At 38.6% G+C, this 20,780-nt stretch overlaps 1 protein-coding gene across 14 annotated transcripts in view; it reads left to right on the top strand.

The window, feature by feature from the left end:
- LOC126274364 (uncharacterized) overlaps positions 1 to 20,780 on the top strand; it is a 317,226-nt gene that overhangs the window by 243,557 nt on the left and 52,889 nt on the right. For 9 of the 14 annotated variants that reach the window (XM_049977120.1, XM_049977119.1, XM_049977107.1 and 6 more), the window contains one exon: positions 19,252 to 19,344. In XM_049977120.1, coding sequence (XP_049833077.1) covers positions 19,252 to 19,344 — 93 coding nt within the window. The remainder of the gene's footprint in view (positions 1 to 19,251; positions 19,345 to 20,780) is intronic. The other 5 variants (XM_049977118.1, XM_049977116.1, XM_049977115.1 and 2 more) reach the window with 1 other exon arrangement.

Raw genomic sequence — 20,780 nt, 5'->3', positions numbered from 1 at the left:
CTACTGTAATCAAACAATAGAATTGCTAAGTGTTAGAGAGGCATGTGAAACTGATTAAACATTTCTTGGCTTTGAAACAGTGCCCTCTAGCATGTGCATGCGCACCCCCCCCCCTCCCCCTCCCCACACACACACACATGTGTTCACACACACACTCACACATAACACACACACACACACACACACACACACACACACACACACACACACACACACACACACACACACACACACACACAGAGCCACTGTTTTCTCCACATACTGCCATTTGACAAGCATGAATAGCAGCTGCAGTGGGGAGTGGAGTAAGAAGAATAAGGAATAGGACATGAGGGGGGGGAGGAAAAATTTTGGTGGGCTGTACCACAAAGATATGTACAAAGGTAGATTAAGGTACTGCTAGGAGGGATATTGAGAAAAAAAGAAAGAAAACAGTGAAAAGGTAGAGAATCCATAGCAGGAGCAAGAGATAAGTCAGGGTTACTATGAATGATCTAGGGTGAAGTAGACAAATAACAGGAGCCCAAAAAGGCTGATGTGGTGGGCACAGATAAGAGGAAACTGAATTGAAACATATTGTGGGGAATGGATGGAGGGTATGTTACGAAGAGAGTTCCCCCATGCTTAAGTCCTGTAAATTAGTATTTGAATGGAAGAGGGATGGAGGAAGAGAGAATCATTGAAGTTAACAACAAAGGATCTTATAGTGGATCTTATCCCTGCAGAATGCAGTGTAATGTTTCAGTAAAATTAGTATACGATGAGTGGTGTCATGTATGTTGGTGTACTTGTTGAGGGGGAAGGATTTTGAATGGGAGATGGGATACAGAAATTTGATTTGGTATAGCAGGAATAACTAAAGGCCGCATGGTTACTTAGTGGACACCTGTCCCTCGATAATGTGATTATGCAGGTCTAGGTTTAGTGTGGTTTGAGGACTGATAGAATTTGAATAGATGGTGCTTACTATGAAAGGTAGGGATGTGATTAAATAGGAACATAGGATTAATGTGGGACTGAGCCTTTGGTTTTTGTTACTGATAGGATACAGAAGGAAGAAGCAAGGCTCCATGGTAAATGGCAAGGACATAGGAAATAGTATTAAAGAAAAAGTAAGAGCCATCAAAATGAAATAAGTCAGCTGACAGCATTTTGGGACAACAGCAACATCTGCTCCATGTGTGTGCGTGTGTGCGTGTGTGTGTGTGTGTGTGTGTGTGAGAGAGAGAGAGAGAGAGAGAGAGAGAGAGCGCCTTGCGCAGTCCAAAAAGGACTTTGTTCAAAAGATAATTTGTTTCTGTGTTTCTCCCCTTTCTGTTTGCCTCTCCACTGCCAACATTTCACCTAATTTCTGTTTGGTATCTAGTGATCTACCACCACACACATATTTTGCTTACTTCAACAAAGAAGTGAAGTGTCATTTTACTTCTAGGGCCAAAATGCTGAAGTTACTAAGTGTAGTATGTTATGAGCACTGTACAGTAATATTAGAGTGAAAATATTGATAATTACTTTTGTTTTAATTATAATCATCTTCTTCATTTGAGGTCAGACTCATGATTTGCTTCTGAAGCCAACTAATTTTATATGTGAAGCTTCTTGTTTTCTGTAACAGTGGAAATTCCTGACTGGAATAACATGTAACTGAAGGAAATCATCTGAGGAAGGCATCCCAGTTACTCCTGTCCTGTGCCTGAATGGAGTTACTTGTAACTAAAAAAGATCCTACCACTCTGATGCACCTCCCTCCTCCCATCCCCGTGGCCCCATTCCTCATACCTCTCCGACCATGCCTTACTGACTTATTCTGCCTTCCACATCCCCAAAAGTTTCATCCACCCTCCATGAAACACATTGCTTCTGAACACCCATCCATGAACATTGTCAACATTTCTTCCAAAATCCTGTCTCCTGCAGAAGCCTCAGTACTTTCTGAAGGCCTCACCTTTAGCCACAAATCTAAATTCTACATGTTATCTACATACATAGTCCATAAGCCACCATACGGTGCATGGCAGAGGGTACCTTGTACCACTACTAGCCTACTAGCCATTTCCTTTCCTGTTCTACTCGCAAATGGAGCAGGGGGAAAATAACTGTCGATATAACTCCACGTGAACACTAGTTTCTTTTTTCTCCATGGTCATTGCACGAAATGTACATTGGAGGCAGCAGAATCATTCTGCAGTCAGTTTCTAATGCCAATTCTCTAAATCTTGTCAGTATTCTCTCACAAGAAGAAAGTCGCCTTCCCTCAGGAATTCCAATTTGAATTCATGATGCATCTCTGTAATACTTGCATACTGACTAAACCCACCAGTAACAAACATAGCAGCATGCTGCTGAGCTGCTGATTCTTCCTTTAATCTGACCTGGTGGGGATTGCACACACTGAGCAATATTTAAGAATGTGTTGCACTAGTATTCTATATGCTATCTCCTAAAATTGTCCTAGTAAACCAAAGTTGACCATTCACCACCCCCTGTTACTGTTCTTATGGGCTCATTCCATTTCATATTGCTCTGCAACATTACACTCAGATATTTAAGTGACACGACTGTGTCAAGCAGACCACTACTAATGATGTACATGAACATTATGGGAATGTTTTCGTACTCATCTGCATTAACTTACATTTTTCTGCACTTGAAGCAAGCTACCACCCATCAGACTAACTCGAAATTTTGCTAAGTCCTCCTGTGTCCTCCTACAATCCTCTTGTTCCTACATTCCCATACACCACAGTGTCACCCTCTTTGTCAGTTTATTAATTTATATAGACAATAAGAGCAGTTGTATCCCACTTCCCTGGGGCACTCCTGATGATACCCTTGTCTCTGATGAGACTTACAAAGGATCTTCTTTTCTGTACTCATTCCCCACAATAGAAACATTTTTTTGCCACACATCCCATTGACAACAGCTAACCAAAACCCGCCACAGGACCTTGTTTAAAGCAATTCCAACCTCCCTCCAACTGTGATCATCCTCTCCTTCAACCCACTCCTTCCCAGTAACCTTTCAGGAATTCTTTACTTCTAACCTGGCCTCACTTTCCTTTGCTAAACCTGTCCTCAGTGAGCCTAACATCACCCTTATGGAACACAGATGTCAGTAGCTTGAATCCAGATCATATCATCCTTCTTGCAGGTAAACACTCCACCACAGTGGTCATGAACCATAATGACTTTGTGGCTGAGGGACCCCACCAATTTTCTGATACCTCTGCAGCAATCACCCCCCCCCCCCCTCCTCCCCCCACATTCCTACCTTTTACCTACTCCCGAAAATCCAGAAACCCAACCCCACAGGTCTCCTTACAGGTTGTCCCATTGTGGCAGGGTACAATGCTCCGATGGACTGAACCTCTGCTTTTTGCGATTGACACCTTCAAGACATTGCTCACTTTCTTTCCACAGTACCTGTTCTGTTACCACCAGACCCCTTGTTCGGCACTCAGGATGCAACATCCTTATACACCAACATCTTCCATGCCCATGGCCTTGCAGCCATGGAACCCTACGTCCACCACCTCTCTCCTAATCCTCCAATCCAACTACATCCTTTACCACAATTATCTCTCTTTTGAAGGCCAAAACTATAAACAGATTCCTGGTACCACCATGAGTACTCGCACAGCACAATCCTATGTCAACTTATTTATGAACCATCTGGAGGAATCCTTTCTATCTAGTCACCATCTAAAACCTCTTGTCTGGTTCATATTCACTGATGATATTTTCAGGATGTGGACTCATGGCAGGGGCAACCTTTGTTCTTTCCTCCATAACCTCAACACCTACTGCCAAATCTGCTTCACCTCATCCTTCTCAGCTCAACAAGTCTCCTTCCTACATGTCGATCTCTACTTCTCAGATGAGTCCATAAATACATCTGTTCATATCAGGTGCACCAACCACCAACACTTTGATAGCTGCCACCTGTTCACTGTCAAAAAGTCTCTTCCTTACAGCCTCACCATCCATGGATGTTTCACCTGCAGTGGAAAGCAGGAATTGTTGAAGTATACCAAATCCTTACCAGAGCTTGCCCATAAACAAATATCTATGCCATCTTCTCCTGTGGCACTAGTAAACCTGTTAACTAGCCATCAGCCAGCAATCCTATGACCATGCAGTATCATCCTGGCCTCAAAAACCTCAACCACATCCTCCACAGGGCTTTGTCTATTTCTAATCATGCCCTGGTGTGAGGGACAGTCTACCCAAAATCCAACCCACATCACCCAGAGCTGTGCTCTGTCACCCACCAAACCTACAGAATATCCCTGTCCTGCTCTATTCCAATCCTACTTCCCATCATGCACCTTCCATGATTCCCTTGTGGTTGACTCGGGTGCGAGACCTGTCCCATACACCCATCCACCAACTCATACTACAGTCCAATCACATTTCCTACCCTATAAAAAGAAGGGCCATGTGTGAATGTAGCCATATTATGTACCAGCTATGCTGCAATTACTGTGCAGCATTCTTTGAGGGGCAGTCAATTGAAAACCAAACATCCACCACAACAGGACAGTGGAATTCAAAAGTAATCACCACATGCATTAGGACATTTATCCCACTGGGAAACAATACATTTCTGTTTCATAGAATGTGGCCAGCCACTTACGGATCCATGAATGCACACACTTTGATATCTCCTCATCTGACTGAAAGCGACGTCTACACGTCTGTCTTCAGGTTGCCAAAGATATGAAAATTACATGTGAAAGATCCAGGCTGTGAAGAGGATGCTGCAATGTTCCTAACCAAATTGCTGAAGTGTAATCTTCATCCAACTGGCAGTGTGGGGGTATGTTTTATTATGTAAGAGGATAATTACATCCAATGGCTTTTTTTTTTTTTTTTTTTTTTTTTTTTTTTTTTTTTTTTTTAAAAAAGGCTCATCACAGTTTCTGCAATATGTCTTCACAGTGCTGCCCATTGACTGTAGCTCTGTGCTTGAGTAACTCAAACTATTAGAGTGCCCCTGCAATTTGAAGAAGGCCATCATGACCTTACCAAAATTTGGATTTCTATAGTGGAAGAGATATGAGATGCTTCCACTGTTAGCTTTGCTATTTGCTCTGAGACTCAAAATGGTGGCACCAAGTTTCATACCATGTCACAATATGGCATAGAGGTGCATGCACTTCCTCATGGTGCCACAGCAGAAGACTCAGTCTTGATGCCATTCTGTCCTTGTTTGTCCATCCATCTTTGTTTGTCTGCCTATCAGGTGATACTGCACCCACTTCATACAAATTTTGGAGTAGGGCAAGTGGTCTTTGGAGATGGCATGGATAGAGCCATGACTAAGGCCGGCTTGAACATGAAGTTCACCCTCTGTGATTCACCAGCCTCCCCAGATAAGGTCATCAATCCATACCCATCATACCAGGGGTAAGGGCTCAATAGGCTTGTGGTGCGTACGAATCTTCTTGTACTGATGCGTGCCCTCCCTGGAATTTCCTCTGTCAGTCATGCACACACATCAGGGACAGACAGTGGTCACTGTACACAGCAGACATGCAATGATGAATTTTGTGTACTCCAGCACCCTCATCCACCAGAAAATGAACAACACCTCTCTGCTCATTTTTGCTTGCCTTCATGTAGACTGCTGAATGAACAAACAAGACCATCTCCTGACAATCAAGGTCATAACTTAACAACTGTGTGCACCCCTGATGTGGCACCATATCATTCCACTACCACAGTATCAAAATGTAACTACAGTGAGGCCATCTGTTGCACAGACTGTTTGTTATGGCTGGTATTCAGGCTTTTATTTGACTGACCCTTATCAGTGAGCATGACAAATGACTGACTGTCTACTCACATGGATGATCATCAGCAAACAGTGGCAAACCACAAACTTTACAATCCAGTTGCCAAACATGCTGCACGCTACAATACACTGCTCCACTATGTGAGTCATTTGAATACACACTTCCACCAACACTTTCTCTGAACTACACGAGTGGGAATTGTCTCCCTGTCCTATCCTGAACTCTCACAATCCCCATCACCTAAACCTCCATAACCTGTTTCCCTCTTCCTCACCATACCTTTTCCCTTCTCTCTTCTATTCACACCACTCCTTCCCAGTCCCGATTGTGTACTCTCTCTCTCTCTCTCTCTCTCTCTCTCTCTCTATCTCTCTCTCTCACACACACACACACACACACACACACACACACACACACACACTCCCTTCCTATTTCCTCATCTTCTCCCCCCCCCCCTCCCCCCTCTCCTCCTCACCCCTTATTTCCCCCATTTTCCATTCTTCTCCCTTTTTCTCTTCGCTCACTGCCTCTCTCCTCTCTCCTGATCTCCGTCTTCCTCTGCTTTCCTCACCTCCATATTTTCCCCCAACTCTCTGTCTCTCTACATCTCATATGCTCTGCTCTTACAACTCTTTTCATCATATTGTGCAATGACCTTATCAATCATCAACAGTCAGTCTCGCAGCAGTCACAGCGGTGTGTGCATATGGGTGTTTGTGTGTGTCTGAATATGTGTACTTCTACCGGAAAAAGAGCAAGAGCTGGAAAGTTAGTGTAAATGTTGTTTCCTGTTGTATGTTTCTATGTGCCACATGTCAGTCATCTGTAGGTGAATGGGTGCCTTTCTTTCATCTTACATATGCTTCCTGTTTTGAATCTCCCTGACAGATTAAAACTATGTATCAGACTTGGTAATGAACAAAGCCTTTTTGTTTTTCTGTGGCTGTTAATAGCTAGAGGTATGTGTCCCAGTCAACTACATAGTTTTTATTTATCAAAAAACATCACTTGGGGCATACTCTCTGCTGCAAAGTGAAAGTTACATTCAGGATAATGTTTACTAGTTATATTGTTGCATTAAGATTGTAGCCTATTGTTAATGGTTGCTTGAGTCTAGTTTTTTTTCTTTTTAATAAACCTCAAAAAGAGTATTTTTGATGTGTAATGCATTCACATTTTTTTCTGGATAACAGATAAAACTGAAAAATGAAGATGTTTACAGCTTTCATGCATCCATCAATTACAGTAGTTCTGCATTTGCATGTGCTATAAATCAGTGCTTGTTATCTTATTTTGAAAATAACACCTTCTGTTTAAGCATGTTACTTAATGTATAGTAGGGTACACTGATACACCCTGTCTGTGTTTATTTTAATTGCTTGCCTTTTTGGAACTAACAATTACCATATATTCAGAATTAATTGCTTAGTTATGTAAGAAATAGAAATCATTAAGTGGTAATCCACTAACCTGTGAACTATAAAAATGTAATTAATATTTATCCTGTATTAGACATATAATTTATAGACTCATCCATCTGTACTTTTTAGTCAGTTTGAAGTGAGTTGATGGTATTGATTTTCATAGCAAGAGAACTGTCAGAATATCTTCCTTCTCATTTATGAACAGGAAATATCTGTCATAATTAATAAAAGTTACCTTTGTAGGGTGTTTATATATTCCATGCATAACAGCACAAAAATATGTGTTCAAATATTATCCAGCCCACAAAAAGAGTTTCAACACCATCATAATCCATTACATTAAGTTACATATGAGGTTCGTATTTGACTGTTAAAAATTTTGAAAAGTTTCAAATGGTCAACAAATACCTGAATTAATTTTTCACTGTGGGGCAGAGTGATCACTGATAGGAAACTTCCCAACAAATTAAAACTGTGTGCAAGACCAAGACTCGAACTATAGGACCTTTGCCTTTCACAGACAAGTGATCTACCAAGTGAGATACCCAAGCACAACTCATGACTTATCCTCACACCCCCACTTCCACCTCTATCGCATCTCCTTCCTTGTTTCATTGTTTTGAACGTAGAAGATGAGGTACCGGTGGAAATGGGGCTGTGAGGATAGGTCGTGAGTTGTGCTTTAGTGGCTCATTGAGCGGAACACTTGCCCATGAAAAGCAAAGGTGTCAAGTTCAAGTCTCAGTCTGGTACACAATTTCAGTCTGCCAGGAAGATTCCTATCAACAAATACTTGAAATCAATAATTTACATGTGGCTCTTAAGAATCAGAAGAAATGTACAACCATTGATGAGATCTGAAGTGCAGTATGCCTCTATTCATAAATTGTAAACAATAGTTGATGTATTACCTGTTGGCTTTAGTCAACATCTTTGGCCAATGTTTTTTTAACAATTTTCTTGATGTTTTGCTGTCCTGAGAGGCTGGTATTGTCAGTGGTTCACTGTCCACTGCTGGCGGCATATGGAGTCAGCCCCATGGCAAAAAATAAGATATGCCTCCATGCCAATGTCAAAGGACTTCCTGTAGTCATTACCACTGTGATTCTCCACTTGCTACCCACAGTGGTCTCCCTGGTAATCCATTGAGGACAGTGCATCATCATCCAGACATGAAGTATTTCAATAATGATAACTGAAACCAACAGCTGAAGATGACACTTTTTGACATCAAAGCTGGTAGCATATTTTGAATAAATAATGTTGGATTACAATACAGCTGTTGGTTTCAGTTATCATACTACTTATTGCCCAGTTTGAGAATTTATATGGCTTCCCTGAACAAGCAGGTGTGATAGCTATTTCCTACGTGAGAAATTTGGTGTTGGTGAATTTTATTGTGTTGCCATTCTCACACAGCATCCACCACAAACTGTCCAGGAAGATCAAAGAAAGTCTCAGACAAGAGAATGAGAAAAGAGGTCCATTTTCGATGTCAAGAATATTCTCTTTCTGTTTACATGTGATAAAGCTTGTGTTGGAATGACTGGATGATCTGTCAGTACCAGGATCACAAAACAAAAACAGTGTTGCAGGTTAGCACAGATAGAGTAATCTGGCATGGCAGAGCATGCACTGTGTGAGGCCAACCACATAATAAAATTTGCAACATTGCAGGTTCTCACAGTGGAAAGTGCTATCGCACCTGTTTGTTCAGTGAAGCCATATAGGTAGACAAATACGACAATAGTTTTAACAAGAAAGAAGGAAGCTTCAAAGTAACTGGATCCTTGATCCCCTTAAAGCAATGAACTGCCATTGCAAATAGCAAAGGAAGAAAAGGTAGTGTAAATATGTTTTTTATCTACACGGGACCAGAGTTTTTCACCATGTTTGCAATGTGAGCATATTAAGAATAACTGAGGTAGGTCTTACAAGAAACATATTTGCCACCATTTGCAATTAAGTTACAGATGCATCCAGATAGCAAAAGTCTGTTAGCAACATGTAATAACAACACTGATGCTTGCTAATTTAACTTAATGTTGAGGAAACTATATGTAACACATCAAAAGCAAAATGCTGTAACGAATTTCTTGGTGAATTCCAGAAGGTTGTCCATGTATAGACCAAAACCAAAACTAGCAGCAACTTAACAAAGTTTTTGACACCACCTGATGGTGTAGCTGTATAAATATATTCTAAAATCTTTTCTGTTTTGGTGTCAGAGATGTTCATTTTGAAACGTCTCCTGCAATAAATTATTTTATTGAGTGTAATTGAGGAGGGGAGGGGGGGGGAGGAGTTGACGGCAATTGTTGCCACATTCATGACACTTGATAAACCACATGTGCCTCCAGGGTCATGGCAAATGGCTAGCACCTCAGCACCTTTAAGAGCTCAGTCTCTCTTAGCTATATATGAGATGGGCAAGACCGAGGATTACTAAGCTGTTGGGCACCACCAGCCATCTGTAACCACAAGCTTTATGCATGCTTCAGCAACCACCTTGTAGAGCGGCGGTGGAAAATTGTGGATCAAAGCGAGTGAGAAAGTGGAACAGTAGTCAGGTGAACTTGCTGCACCTTAGTCGTATAAAGCTTACCCAGGCAAGCGGCCTCTGTCTAAACTTACTATTATTTTCCTACTGCTTATGAGAATACCATGGCGAATTCTCCAAATAAATGCACTCCCAACCAGATGATATGCCATCTGGAACACCCAACCAATCGAAAGATCTTCTGAGGACAGCCCTCCAAGAGTGTCAGCATTTAAGAAACCAGTGACAGAGATAGAGGTAGAGAAGATGTTTCGTCACAGTGTTATTTGGTAACTGTGATAGCGTTATGGAGATGTTTAGCAAACTCAAGTGGCAGACTCTGCAAGAGATGCGCTCTGCATCGCGGTGTAGCTTGCTCGCCAGGTTTCGAGAGGGTGCGTTTCTGGATGAGGTATCGAATATATTGCTTCCCCCTACTTATACCTCCCGAGGAGATCACGAATGTAAAATTGGAGAGATTCGAGCGTGCACAGAGGCTTTCAGACAGTCGTTCTTCCCGTGAACCATACGCGACTGGAACAGAAAAGGGAGGTAATGACAGTGGCACGTAAAGTGCCCTCCGCCACACACCCTTGGGTGGTATGCGGAGTATAAATGTAGATGTAGATGAATTAATTGTGGCAGAATGTTTTTCTGAAGAGAGAGATCTCTTGAAAAGATTTCATATTTTTATACTCGAGAAGCATTGCAGTATATTACAGGAACTCTTAAATTTGTGAAGTGTCTGAGAAATGGAACACTTTGTGTAGAAACAACTACTTCTTTGCAAGCCACTCAGTTACAAAAGGCAAAATTGCTTGGCAAGTATCCTGTGTCTATAGAAATCCACAATGCAGAATTTGAATAAGAATGAAGTTGTGTCATGCAGAGACATAACAGTGATGGACAGCAAGGAGTGCAGGATGAATGAAGAGAATATGTTGTTTGAAACATAGTGAAGCAAGTGGCTAGTGAGCTTGAGAAACCAGCTACATTTATTCTCACCTTTAACAAGCCAGTCTTACTGCAGTACACCAGATCTGAATTTACTTGTTTTAAGGTGAGATCTTTTTCCCAACTCAATGAGGCATTGTAAATGCCAACACAATTTGGGTACACGACAAAGGCCAAACTATTTGTGGCAAATGTGGCACAGCAGCACATGAATTGGAGCACTGTGATCATCACTACTGTTTTACATAAATTGCAATGGGAATCATGCTCTCTTGATTCTCAAATACTCAACATTCTTAGAAGAAAAGTAGTCAAGGAAATCAAGGCTACACAGTGAATTCTGTATGCCATGAGAGAAATAGCCTATTAGGCTATGAAACCAATAATATTTGTAGCATAATTTTCAACTATGACTAAAATGTTAGTAGAGACCAGGGAGTGCTGTACCCAAACCACAACGGAGTAAGCTGCAACTAGCATCTGTACTTGCTAGTATTCCCATCTGCAAACAGTAGTGGTAAATTCATTTGTGCCTATCAGGTTATCTGCAAAAGACTGAGATAGCAGTAAACCAAACATTATCACATCTTCCATGCAGAAAAACAAGCCAAAGTGTATCAAACAGATCATCTATGAGTTTAAACCCCAAAACCCAACAAAAAAGTCACAGCTTCAGAAGAACTGAGCTGAAATCGTCAGATTGTGCTGACTTAATTCTTACTAAAATGTCATATGATATTCTGTCATCAGAGCCTGTGAAATTCAAAGTATTTATAAGGGAATCTGCAAGCTCTCATCCAAACATCCAACTGCTACAAGTTCACCAGCATAGCAGAAGAAAAAAGAAAAAGAAAAACCTTACTGCTGAAATGGCTCCTATCATCCTGTAGAACATGAATAGGTTCGGAACTCATGAAAGGGAATAAAACACTTAGCATGAGAAAGATAACTGTCTCTTTGCCTTCAAGAGGCCTATTTTAAATTATGACACCCCTCCGTAAAGTTTTATAATGTCCAAAACAAGTTGCTCCCAGTAGGTAGACAGCTAAAGGTGCAATACCCTTTATGAATTATGATTACCATAACTCAACTCTCCTCTCTAACACCTTGTAGACCAGCCAATTAGAAGAATGTCCAACCTTGAAAACCAGTGATTTATACTATAATTTAAAGTGTTACTCAAGCATGTGTGACCAATGTATCTTCAAGATTAATACATGCTAAAAAACATACCAAGCTTTCACAGTATTTTTCATATTTACTTCAGCTCTTTGACAGATAACAAATTTTAAACAGAACGTATAACTATTCTTAAAAAAAAAAAAAAAAAAAAAAATGCAAGGTGAGTTACAGAACAACTTCTTCCTCCCAAGCTTCCAAAATTTCTTGCACGCTCAACAATTGTGATGTACTTATAGAAAACTGTGAAATTTAACAAATACAAGCTCTGAAATGGTCACAAATGAAAGAGTGACCTGAAAAAGGAAAATAAATTTCTTTTATTTTGTATCTATGGTCACAAACTAGCACATTCTGATTTCATCAGCCATTGAATGGTTATTAAAGAAGATCTGAAGGTGGCCATTACTGACCTAACTGTTAGTCTGAGGACCTACAAGTTTGTGATCATAGATGTGAAACAAGAGAAATTTATTAACAAATACATGCATGAAAGTACATGAATGTGATGATGTATTGGCTGAGCAGCCCATGACTGCAGATGTTATGTTAGCGAATATTTCATTCAAAATAATTCTAGAAAGTGACAACAGAAAGCAGCATCTGTCAAAGGACAGGCAGTGAGATGTCTGTGCATTATCCTCATATGAAATTAGTCCAGTTTTCGAGCAAAATGTGCCTCTTGTGTCAAGAAAATCATAGCTCGAGTTATACTGGGTTGTAGTCTTTTAAACACAGCATTGTGGACCAAACTGTGCTCAGGCTTAGTCACCAAAGTTTTAATGTCAACTTACAACTTACAAACAGTTGCTGCTGTCATTCATGTGCTGACTTGAGTGATGATAAGTAGTTGCTGTCTGATTCATAATGAAGCTCTAAACAATGTGACTCTGCACAACCTTGAAACACAGCACCCCTGCACATTCCCTCTACATGGGGACTTTGACATGCACCAGATGTAATGGGATTCCACTACTACCTGCCCCCAGGGTCACATTATCAAAAGCATCCTGTTCATAGAAGATCTGTGCCTTCTGAATGTCTGTGTGTGGGGCAAGAGGAAGGGAGGGGGGGGAGGGGGAAGAACACATCTGAGTACTGCTAAAGGGTGTTTCTCTGATCTCCACCAGACGGAGGAGTGCCCAAAATAAAGCTACTAAAGTGGGTTCTCAGCAAGGCAGACTGGATGCTACATAACCAACTCTCAGGTTTGGAAGGATTATGTCACTAATATGATCCACCATGCTGCTGGTGGATCTATGCCCAAGTCTTCAGGACAGCTGCGAGGACTACCTGCCCCTTAGGAATGAAAAGTTCTGTTCTGAAATAGGAACAGGTGAATAGCTCTGTGGAGGTTCATGTGCAGGCTGTTAAATGAGAACTGCAGCATTTTGGGTGACAAGGGCTAAATACCATTGTGTAAGTAAGGAGAGTGAGAAAGTACTGTGGCAACATTTTCTGAATTCTATAAACCATTCCCCTAGGCTGACAGATGTATGGGAAGGCAGTAGGAGAATTTTGTAGCAAGATGAGAGATGTACTTAATGGTGCAGTAAAGCAAAGGACTCCCCTTACCAGCAAGAGAGTATTGCACGGATCATGGAGTAGCATTACACTCGTATCACTATAAAAGCCAGACAGGACCTAGCTTTCTGTTGCTACCGAGTAATTGGTGACAGAGGCAGTTAAGACTTCTGTACAACATGATGTAGTGTATAACAATCCTTTCTCTTTCTGGGAGCTGAATTCGGCATTTTCTGTAGCACATCACATGGCTCTAAGTCTCAAAAAAATCTATTCTGGCATGTTGCAGCACTTTACCAAGAATTTAAGGTAACAGTCCTTGAACTTTTTAACCAAAATAGGGACACAGGGCAGTTCCCTGATTCACAGAAGGAAGCAAGTTTGATTCCCTCCCTTAATCCAAGAAAAGACCAGATGTTACATATTACCTGTCACAGTTTTATCTTCACCACCTTTGTAGGATAGGCATTAGAGCAGATGGTCTACCACTAGTGTGCCTTGGTGCTATAATCAAGCCAGCTCATTAATCACTTTAAATATATAAAAATGTATTTTATAAAATTAATAAGTTAAGTGAACTGATGAAGTCTGTTGCATGTAATAATGCTGCATGATGAATAAAGAATCTGAAAATGAATCTGTATCAGTATGGATTCTGGAAGTACAACTGCATTGTTGATAACCTTACCCTTCTCTATATTGTAAGATTACTAACTTATATTGCTTCAGTTGCTTCTTTTTCATGTCTGGTGGTAGATACTCAGAACAATTTTAGATAATCAAGACAATTCTGTTGGGTTTAAATTTTAGTTAATGCACATTTATTGTCAGAAAGAAGATCCATTATTTTTACACATAAAATGGTCAGCGATCTACAAAGACACATGAATGACAATATAGAACTTCTCTGGTGATTTGAATGCAGGTGACTGACTTCATGAAATCTTTATGGAATGTTACACTTTGCAGGCTAAACAGAGGTTACAGAATTGACTTTATTTGATAGTGCCTTAATGCTGACTTACTGTATCTGTTTGAAGACCATGTTAAAAGGTTTGTATGAAATACTAAAGTACAGAGCAATTACACATTCAAGAACATATTGACAGTATATTCTCAATTTAGCTTTACAGTGAGGTTCACTTTTCTGAGCAGGTTTTAATGTGCACAGGTTATCTCGCATGTTGTCTAATAAAACTTGCGAAAGATGTTCCAAATTCAAAATATTGTATTTGAGTTATTTCTTTAGTAACATATTTTTCAATGAAAGTATATACTTTTAATGCAAAAAAATTAGGGCTGCAAAATATTAACACTAGATATTTGTGAAGTTTGCATTCTAAAATTTTATTATTTATGCAACAATTTTTTTGGATAGATAGTATTTTCTTAATACAAAACTTGAAAAGAAGACAAGTTGTTCTTTACATAATAGAAAAATGGGGCTTTCAAATGAGGTAGATCAACCTAAAACAACCAATTATTAGTAAGGCTGGATTTTCAGGAGCACACAATTTTTCCGAATCTTAAATTTTGAACATTTACTTAAATCAAGTGTATGTATATCAGATGATAAAACCATTATCATCATCCACATGCAACTTATTCTATGAACGACAAGACATCTAAGATTACAACATGATAAGAAACTTATATACTTCATGTATATGTGGTGTATGTACCAAGAACACAATAGAAGACTGAATAAGAGAAAAAATATTATTTATGTTGAAGTGGTATCAGGGCAAGTGGAGCCATTCCACATTCTTACATTTCAAGAGGGATAAGCAGCAGGCTGTCCTCCACAGTACATTTTTTAACATTGACAAGGCCTATGATAGTACTTGGAGACACAGTATCTGTGGCCAGCTCTGTAGATGAGACTTCTGGGGACATCTCCCTAATTTTATGAAGTTTTTTGTTCCCTGCACTATTTTGGAGATTGTGGCAGATATATTTTGTCAAATCATGTTTTACAAGTGAACTAACTCTGTTAAGGCAGTATTTTATGCATGACCCTGTTTTTAATAGTTACTGATAGCATTACAACCCTGTCCAGTGCTATCTTTTTGTAGATGACTTTCCAGTTTTTAGCTTATCTTGCAGATGTGGAACAAGTACTTATTAGCTACAGATTTATATTAGGAGGCTAAAGGAATGGACACTAGAAATGGTTTTAGATTCACAACAGACACCTTTGTTCCTTCATGATGTCTGCAAGGTCAGCTAGTTAAGAGCTCATCCAAATTTGACCTTCCTAAAATGAGACATTACAATTGTTACCATATGGCTTCTTACAGTTGGAGGGGATGTTTGGATTAGACACTGGGATTATCTGATTAATTGCCCTTGCCCCATTTCTTAACAGAGTCACCTTTTATAGCTAACATAAAATATTCAGCAGCATGTAATATTATGGTTACTTGACATGATAATCCAGTGCAGATGATGATCTATGATTTTGTATTGTAGTCTCCTTTTGAAAATCAATTTAGTTGTGAAGATCACTATGTTAACACAATTACTGGATTGCTAGTTTTAGCAATATGTATTGCCATCCTCAAATTTATAAAAAGAGAATAGGTGAAGATTACATGCTCACAAGCATATAAAAATATGTAATAGGCTATATATAACTACTCAGTGACAAAAATTACTTACCCATTAAACTGGACAGTGATAGTTACATCATACAATGCTTACAACACTCTGTCATATGAGGACTATATGATAAGCTGTAAAATAATGACTCTCATAAAATTCTGCTCATATGGATGGTTACAATTCAATGTCAACATGTAATAATGAATATCTCTAATAAGCAAAATTTTAAATAAAATGTACCACAAAAAAGTTGAGTGATTACAATGACATGCCAGGTGTGCTATCATAAAGTATGTACAACTTGCAGTATGAGTGGCATGGACAAGACAGACATGCAGCTTCTTGCCACTTCATGATATAATGTCATGATTGGATTTAGAATATAATGGAAGTTAGTGCTCAGAGGTACTGCCAGATGGCGGTCTGCACTGAATGTAGTGTGATCACTTTTTTGTTTAAAACTGAAATTAACAGAAGGAATATAACATCAGAGCAGTGTATAGCAAGTAATCGTAATGCCAGAGTTTACGCAAATTGTATATAAAAGAAACATCATGCTGTAAATTGCCTTGGAAAAAAAATTGGAAGCATTTCATTGACATAACAGTGACATTATATATTACATACATTAAAAAATTTATGTCATACGATAAATGTTATAGAATTAGTTCTAGGGGAAAGCTACACAGTCAACATTTACAGAATTGTGAAGTGAGATCTTACCTTATTGATCGGTTTTCCTGCACATGAAGATGACAGTTATCAGGTAAGTAATAGAATTGTAAACCAAGCCCTCGCACAATTTAGGATAGCAAATATAAAATACCATTCATGTATAAAATATTTTTATAAAAACATGAACCAGTGTAAAATTACTAAGCTGCACATACAGTTCTGTACTGTTTATTATTACTTCCATGTTACTTAGAAAGTCAACGCTATTTTATGGATAACAATAACAGGTTCCTTCAAGTACATAACCAATGTTCTCCATTGTCATAGACATTTAGGACTACCATTAGTATACCCTCGGGATTTGATGTGTGACCTAGGTACTGACCTAAGGAGCATAACTCCGATTTCATCAAACCGTTAACATGCTATATGAAGGTGATCTTCTGATATATATTACACTTTAGTATCAATAAGAGATTCTTATGTTGCATATGTCGTAGAACTTATGGTGGTAAGAATAACAGAAGACTTATAACTCAGGATACTGGTATATACATAACTCATAAAACCACAAGTACATTGCAGATAAAAAATGAATATTAAATATAAAATAAGTGTTTTGATGCTCATGCTGACTGATTCAGGATGTGAAAATAAGGTATTACTGCAGTTACATTGCATAGTCAGCTAATAAGGCTAACTTACATTACCATCCCTTATAAATAGTCCTATGCATTCTCAGAAATGGTGTCTAATGGTTATAGTGTTTTTCATTAGGCTAATTGCTGTTCTGATTGTTATAAACCAACTGCAGTTTTACTGATACAGTGAAGGCACATTGATGTAAAGATGAAAATTAAAAAAAAAAAATAGATGGTGTATTTTATATATAGCTTAATACGGGTGCATGTTTTTATAAAAAATGTTTTATGTATGAACTGTATTTTATATTGCTATCCTATATTGTGTAGAGGTTAGTTTTACAATTTTCTATTAATAATTGTTAACTGTCATCCTTTGCTTGCAGCAAAATTGACCAATAAAGTCAGATTCCACTTCATAATTCCGTAAATGTTGACAGTATAGCTTTCCCTTAAATTAATTCTATTAGATATATTGTATGGCATAAATTTTGTTAATTTTTGTAACATATTACTCCATCATTACATCATGAAATGCTTCCAATTTTTATCTGATGGCAAAGGTAGCCATTCATGACAATTTACAGGATGCTGTTTCTTTTATAAACAAGATGTGTAAACTTTGCTGTTTTGATTACTTGGTGTATATTACTTTAATGTTGCATTCCTTCTGCTAGTTCCCATGTTAAAGGTGTGATCTTGTTACGTTAGTTGTAATTGACATCATGCAGTGCAGACGGCCATCTGGTAGTATTTCTCAGACTAGCTTCTGTTACACTCCAGATCCAGTCGTCACTAACTTTATCACAGTCAACATGTATTACTATTCCTTGTGTAGCATGTGTGTCTTGTTTGTGCCATTTGTACTCAAAGTTGAAAATTTTATGATAGCACACCTGGCATGCCATTGTAATGCCAAACTTCATTATTATGTATTGAACTTCAATTGTATCCATCCATATGAGCAGAATTTTGTGAGGGTTATTGTTCTACAGCATAGTCCTCATATGACAGAGTGGTGTAAGCCTTGTATGATGTAACTACTACTGCCCAGTTTTATGGGTGTGTAGTTTTTGTCATGAGATGTTGTGTACACCCTACTATGTTTTTTATATGACTGTCAGCCTTGACCTCAATATATTTTCTTTTCATAGATCTGAGGATGGCAATACATATTGCTGAAACTAGTAATGCAGTAACTGTGTTAACATAGTGCTCTTGGCAAATGAATTGATTTTCAAAAGGAGACTACAATATGACATATAATACTCTTCTAAATAAGATATACAAATCTTTCAATTGCTACACAGAAAAATATTTCAAAGATTAGCTGCAGAGTATCCTCTGAAGCAAGTGAAGTACACCATAAAACAGATGGAAAGTGGAGTGGGAGGTATTGGGATGAACATTTTTACATGTACTGTAATATGTAATCAAGATGGAGCTTGTTAATGTGCACTCATATACTCATGCATGCAACACACATGTAGAATTTTGATTATCTGACAACTGGAAATGACTGTGAAGTTAAAATATTTGACAATTACTACCAGCTGGACTTATTGACTCTTCACTTATAGCATATCTTTTACATTTCATTTCTAGATATCATATCTTTGTCAAAGGTGATGAGCCTCAATGTATTCCAGTGCCCTTATGTTTTTCACCTGAACATAAATGTTGTCATATACGATGCGATGCTTTAGCAGGAATTTTAAGAATAATTTTGTAAATAGAATTATACTAAGTGGAAATAAGGTCACTGAATTTACAGGTCACATGGTACCGTGCAGAATCAACATCACTCATTAGTCCAGGTCCAAATAACTCTGTACACTGTTTTTAGATTTGTAAAAAATGAGTCTTTATTATGAAAGATGCTTGACACTGATACAGACTTGCATGTATGACAGGACTCCAACTGTCAACAGGAATCGTGGTAGCAGTCCATATGTGTCCAATTCTGGTACAGATACTGTTAACCGAGGAACTCCAGCTTCTGTCAGGTAATGTCTGATATTAATAGTTACTTAATTTTTTTAAAAATTTGTTTTATGTGTCATATTATAACCAAAATAGGTGCTATTTAACCTTTGATAGTAGCATAAAGAAACTCTGAAAATACAATTGAGATAGGATGATAGCAGAAGTCACTTCCCTTCCAACTGTCAACCCAGTCATAGCTTTAGGCCCTACTCCAGCATCTGACCCTACTTTCCATGCCTACACAAACAAGCCCCTGCTCCCAGTAGAGAACAAGATTCATTAATCCACACATTCTCCTTTCAGTCCACCAGCATCACTATCAAACTTAACTCTAAGAACTGGATTCTATGTCTACATCTACATTCATACTCTGTTAGACCACATAATGGCCTTAATAATTCAATTTGTGCAAGTAACACCTAACAAACAATTGTTTGTATCCCTTTGTAAAAACTCAAATTTCTCTAAATTTTACTGCAATGAGCAACATATATCTTGGAGGAAGTAATTAGTGATAAAGTATTTTTATATCTTCACTGTGTTTTCAGTCATGCCAACATGGCAAATGTCTCAGAGTAACAACCAATATTCAAGAATCAGTCAAACAAGGAATTCATAAATGGTGTCTTTTGAGGGTGAATTGTACTTTCTTAGGATAAACATTAGTCTGGCATCTTCCTCCCCCTTAGCAAGATTTTTGTTGCCATTCCACTTTATATATAGACTTGACAGTTGTGACGGAGAGTTTCATGCATTGTATCTGAGGTCACATTTATGTAAATTATAAAACTGAATTGGTGGACAGAAGATGAAATGTGGAGTACTTCCTAGAGAAACATATAAGAGAAGGATAGGATGTGGAAGATTAAAAGGGAAGGGTAGATCACTCAGGAACAACGATGAGAGAGGCCCACCTTTAATAAAGATGACTATATACAAACATCTTTGACCGCCCTCATTTTCTTGTCATACAAAGAAGATCATTAAGTGATTTATATATATGTTAGATAATCCATGCCATGAAAGAACAATCTGATAAAGTTTTGGTCAGTGTGTGTAGACAAACAAATTTCCAAGTGAAAACTATCTTCGAAAGGACAGTCCATATTTAAATAGTTGAGATCTTTAACTTTCAGCAGTATGTTTACTGATGTCTGCAAAATCTTTAAAAAACAAAGTAAATATGGCCAGATGGAGATTAGCAATCAGATTTCCATCAGAAAATAAAGCCAAATACACTGAGGTGATAAAGTCATGGGATGGTGATATGCATATATACATATGGTGGTATTATCATGCGTGCAAGGTATAAAAGAACAGTGCATTGGCAGAGCTGTCATTTGTATTCAGGTGATTGAAGTGAAGAGGTTTCCAATGTGATTATGGCCGCACAATGGGAATTAACAGACTTTGAATGGGAAATGGTAGTTGGAGCTAGACACATGGGACATTCCAT

Source organism: Schistocerca gregaria, chromosome 1 (genome assembly GCF_023897955.1).
Source record: "Schistocerca gregaria isolate iqSchGreg1 chromosome 1, iqSchGreg1.2, whole genome shotgun sequence".
NCBI classification, from domain to species: Eukaryota; Metazoa; Arthropoda; class Insecta; order Orthoptera; family Acrididae; genus Schistocerca; species Schistocerca gregaria.
This window is presented reverse-complemented; position numbering and strand designations above follow the sequence as displayed.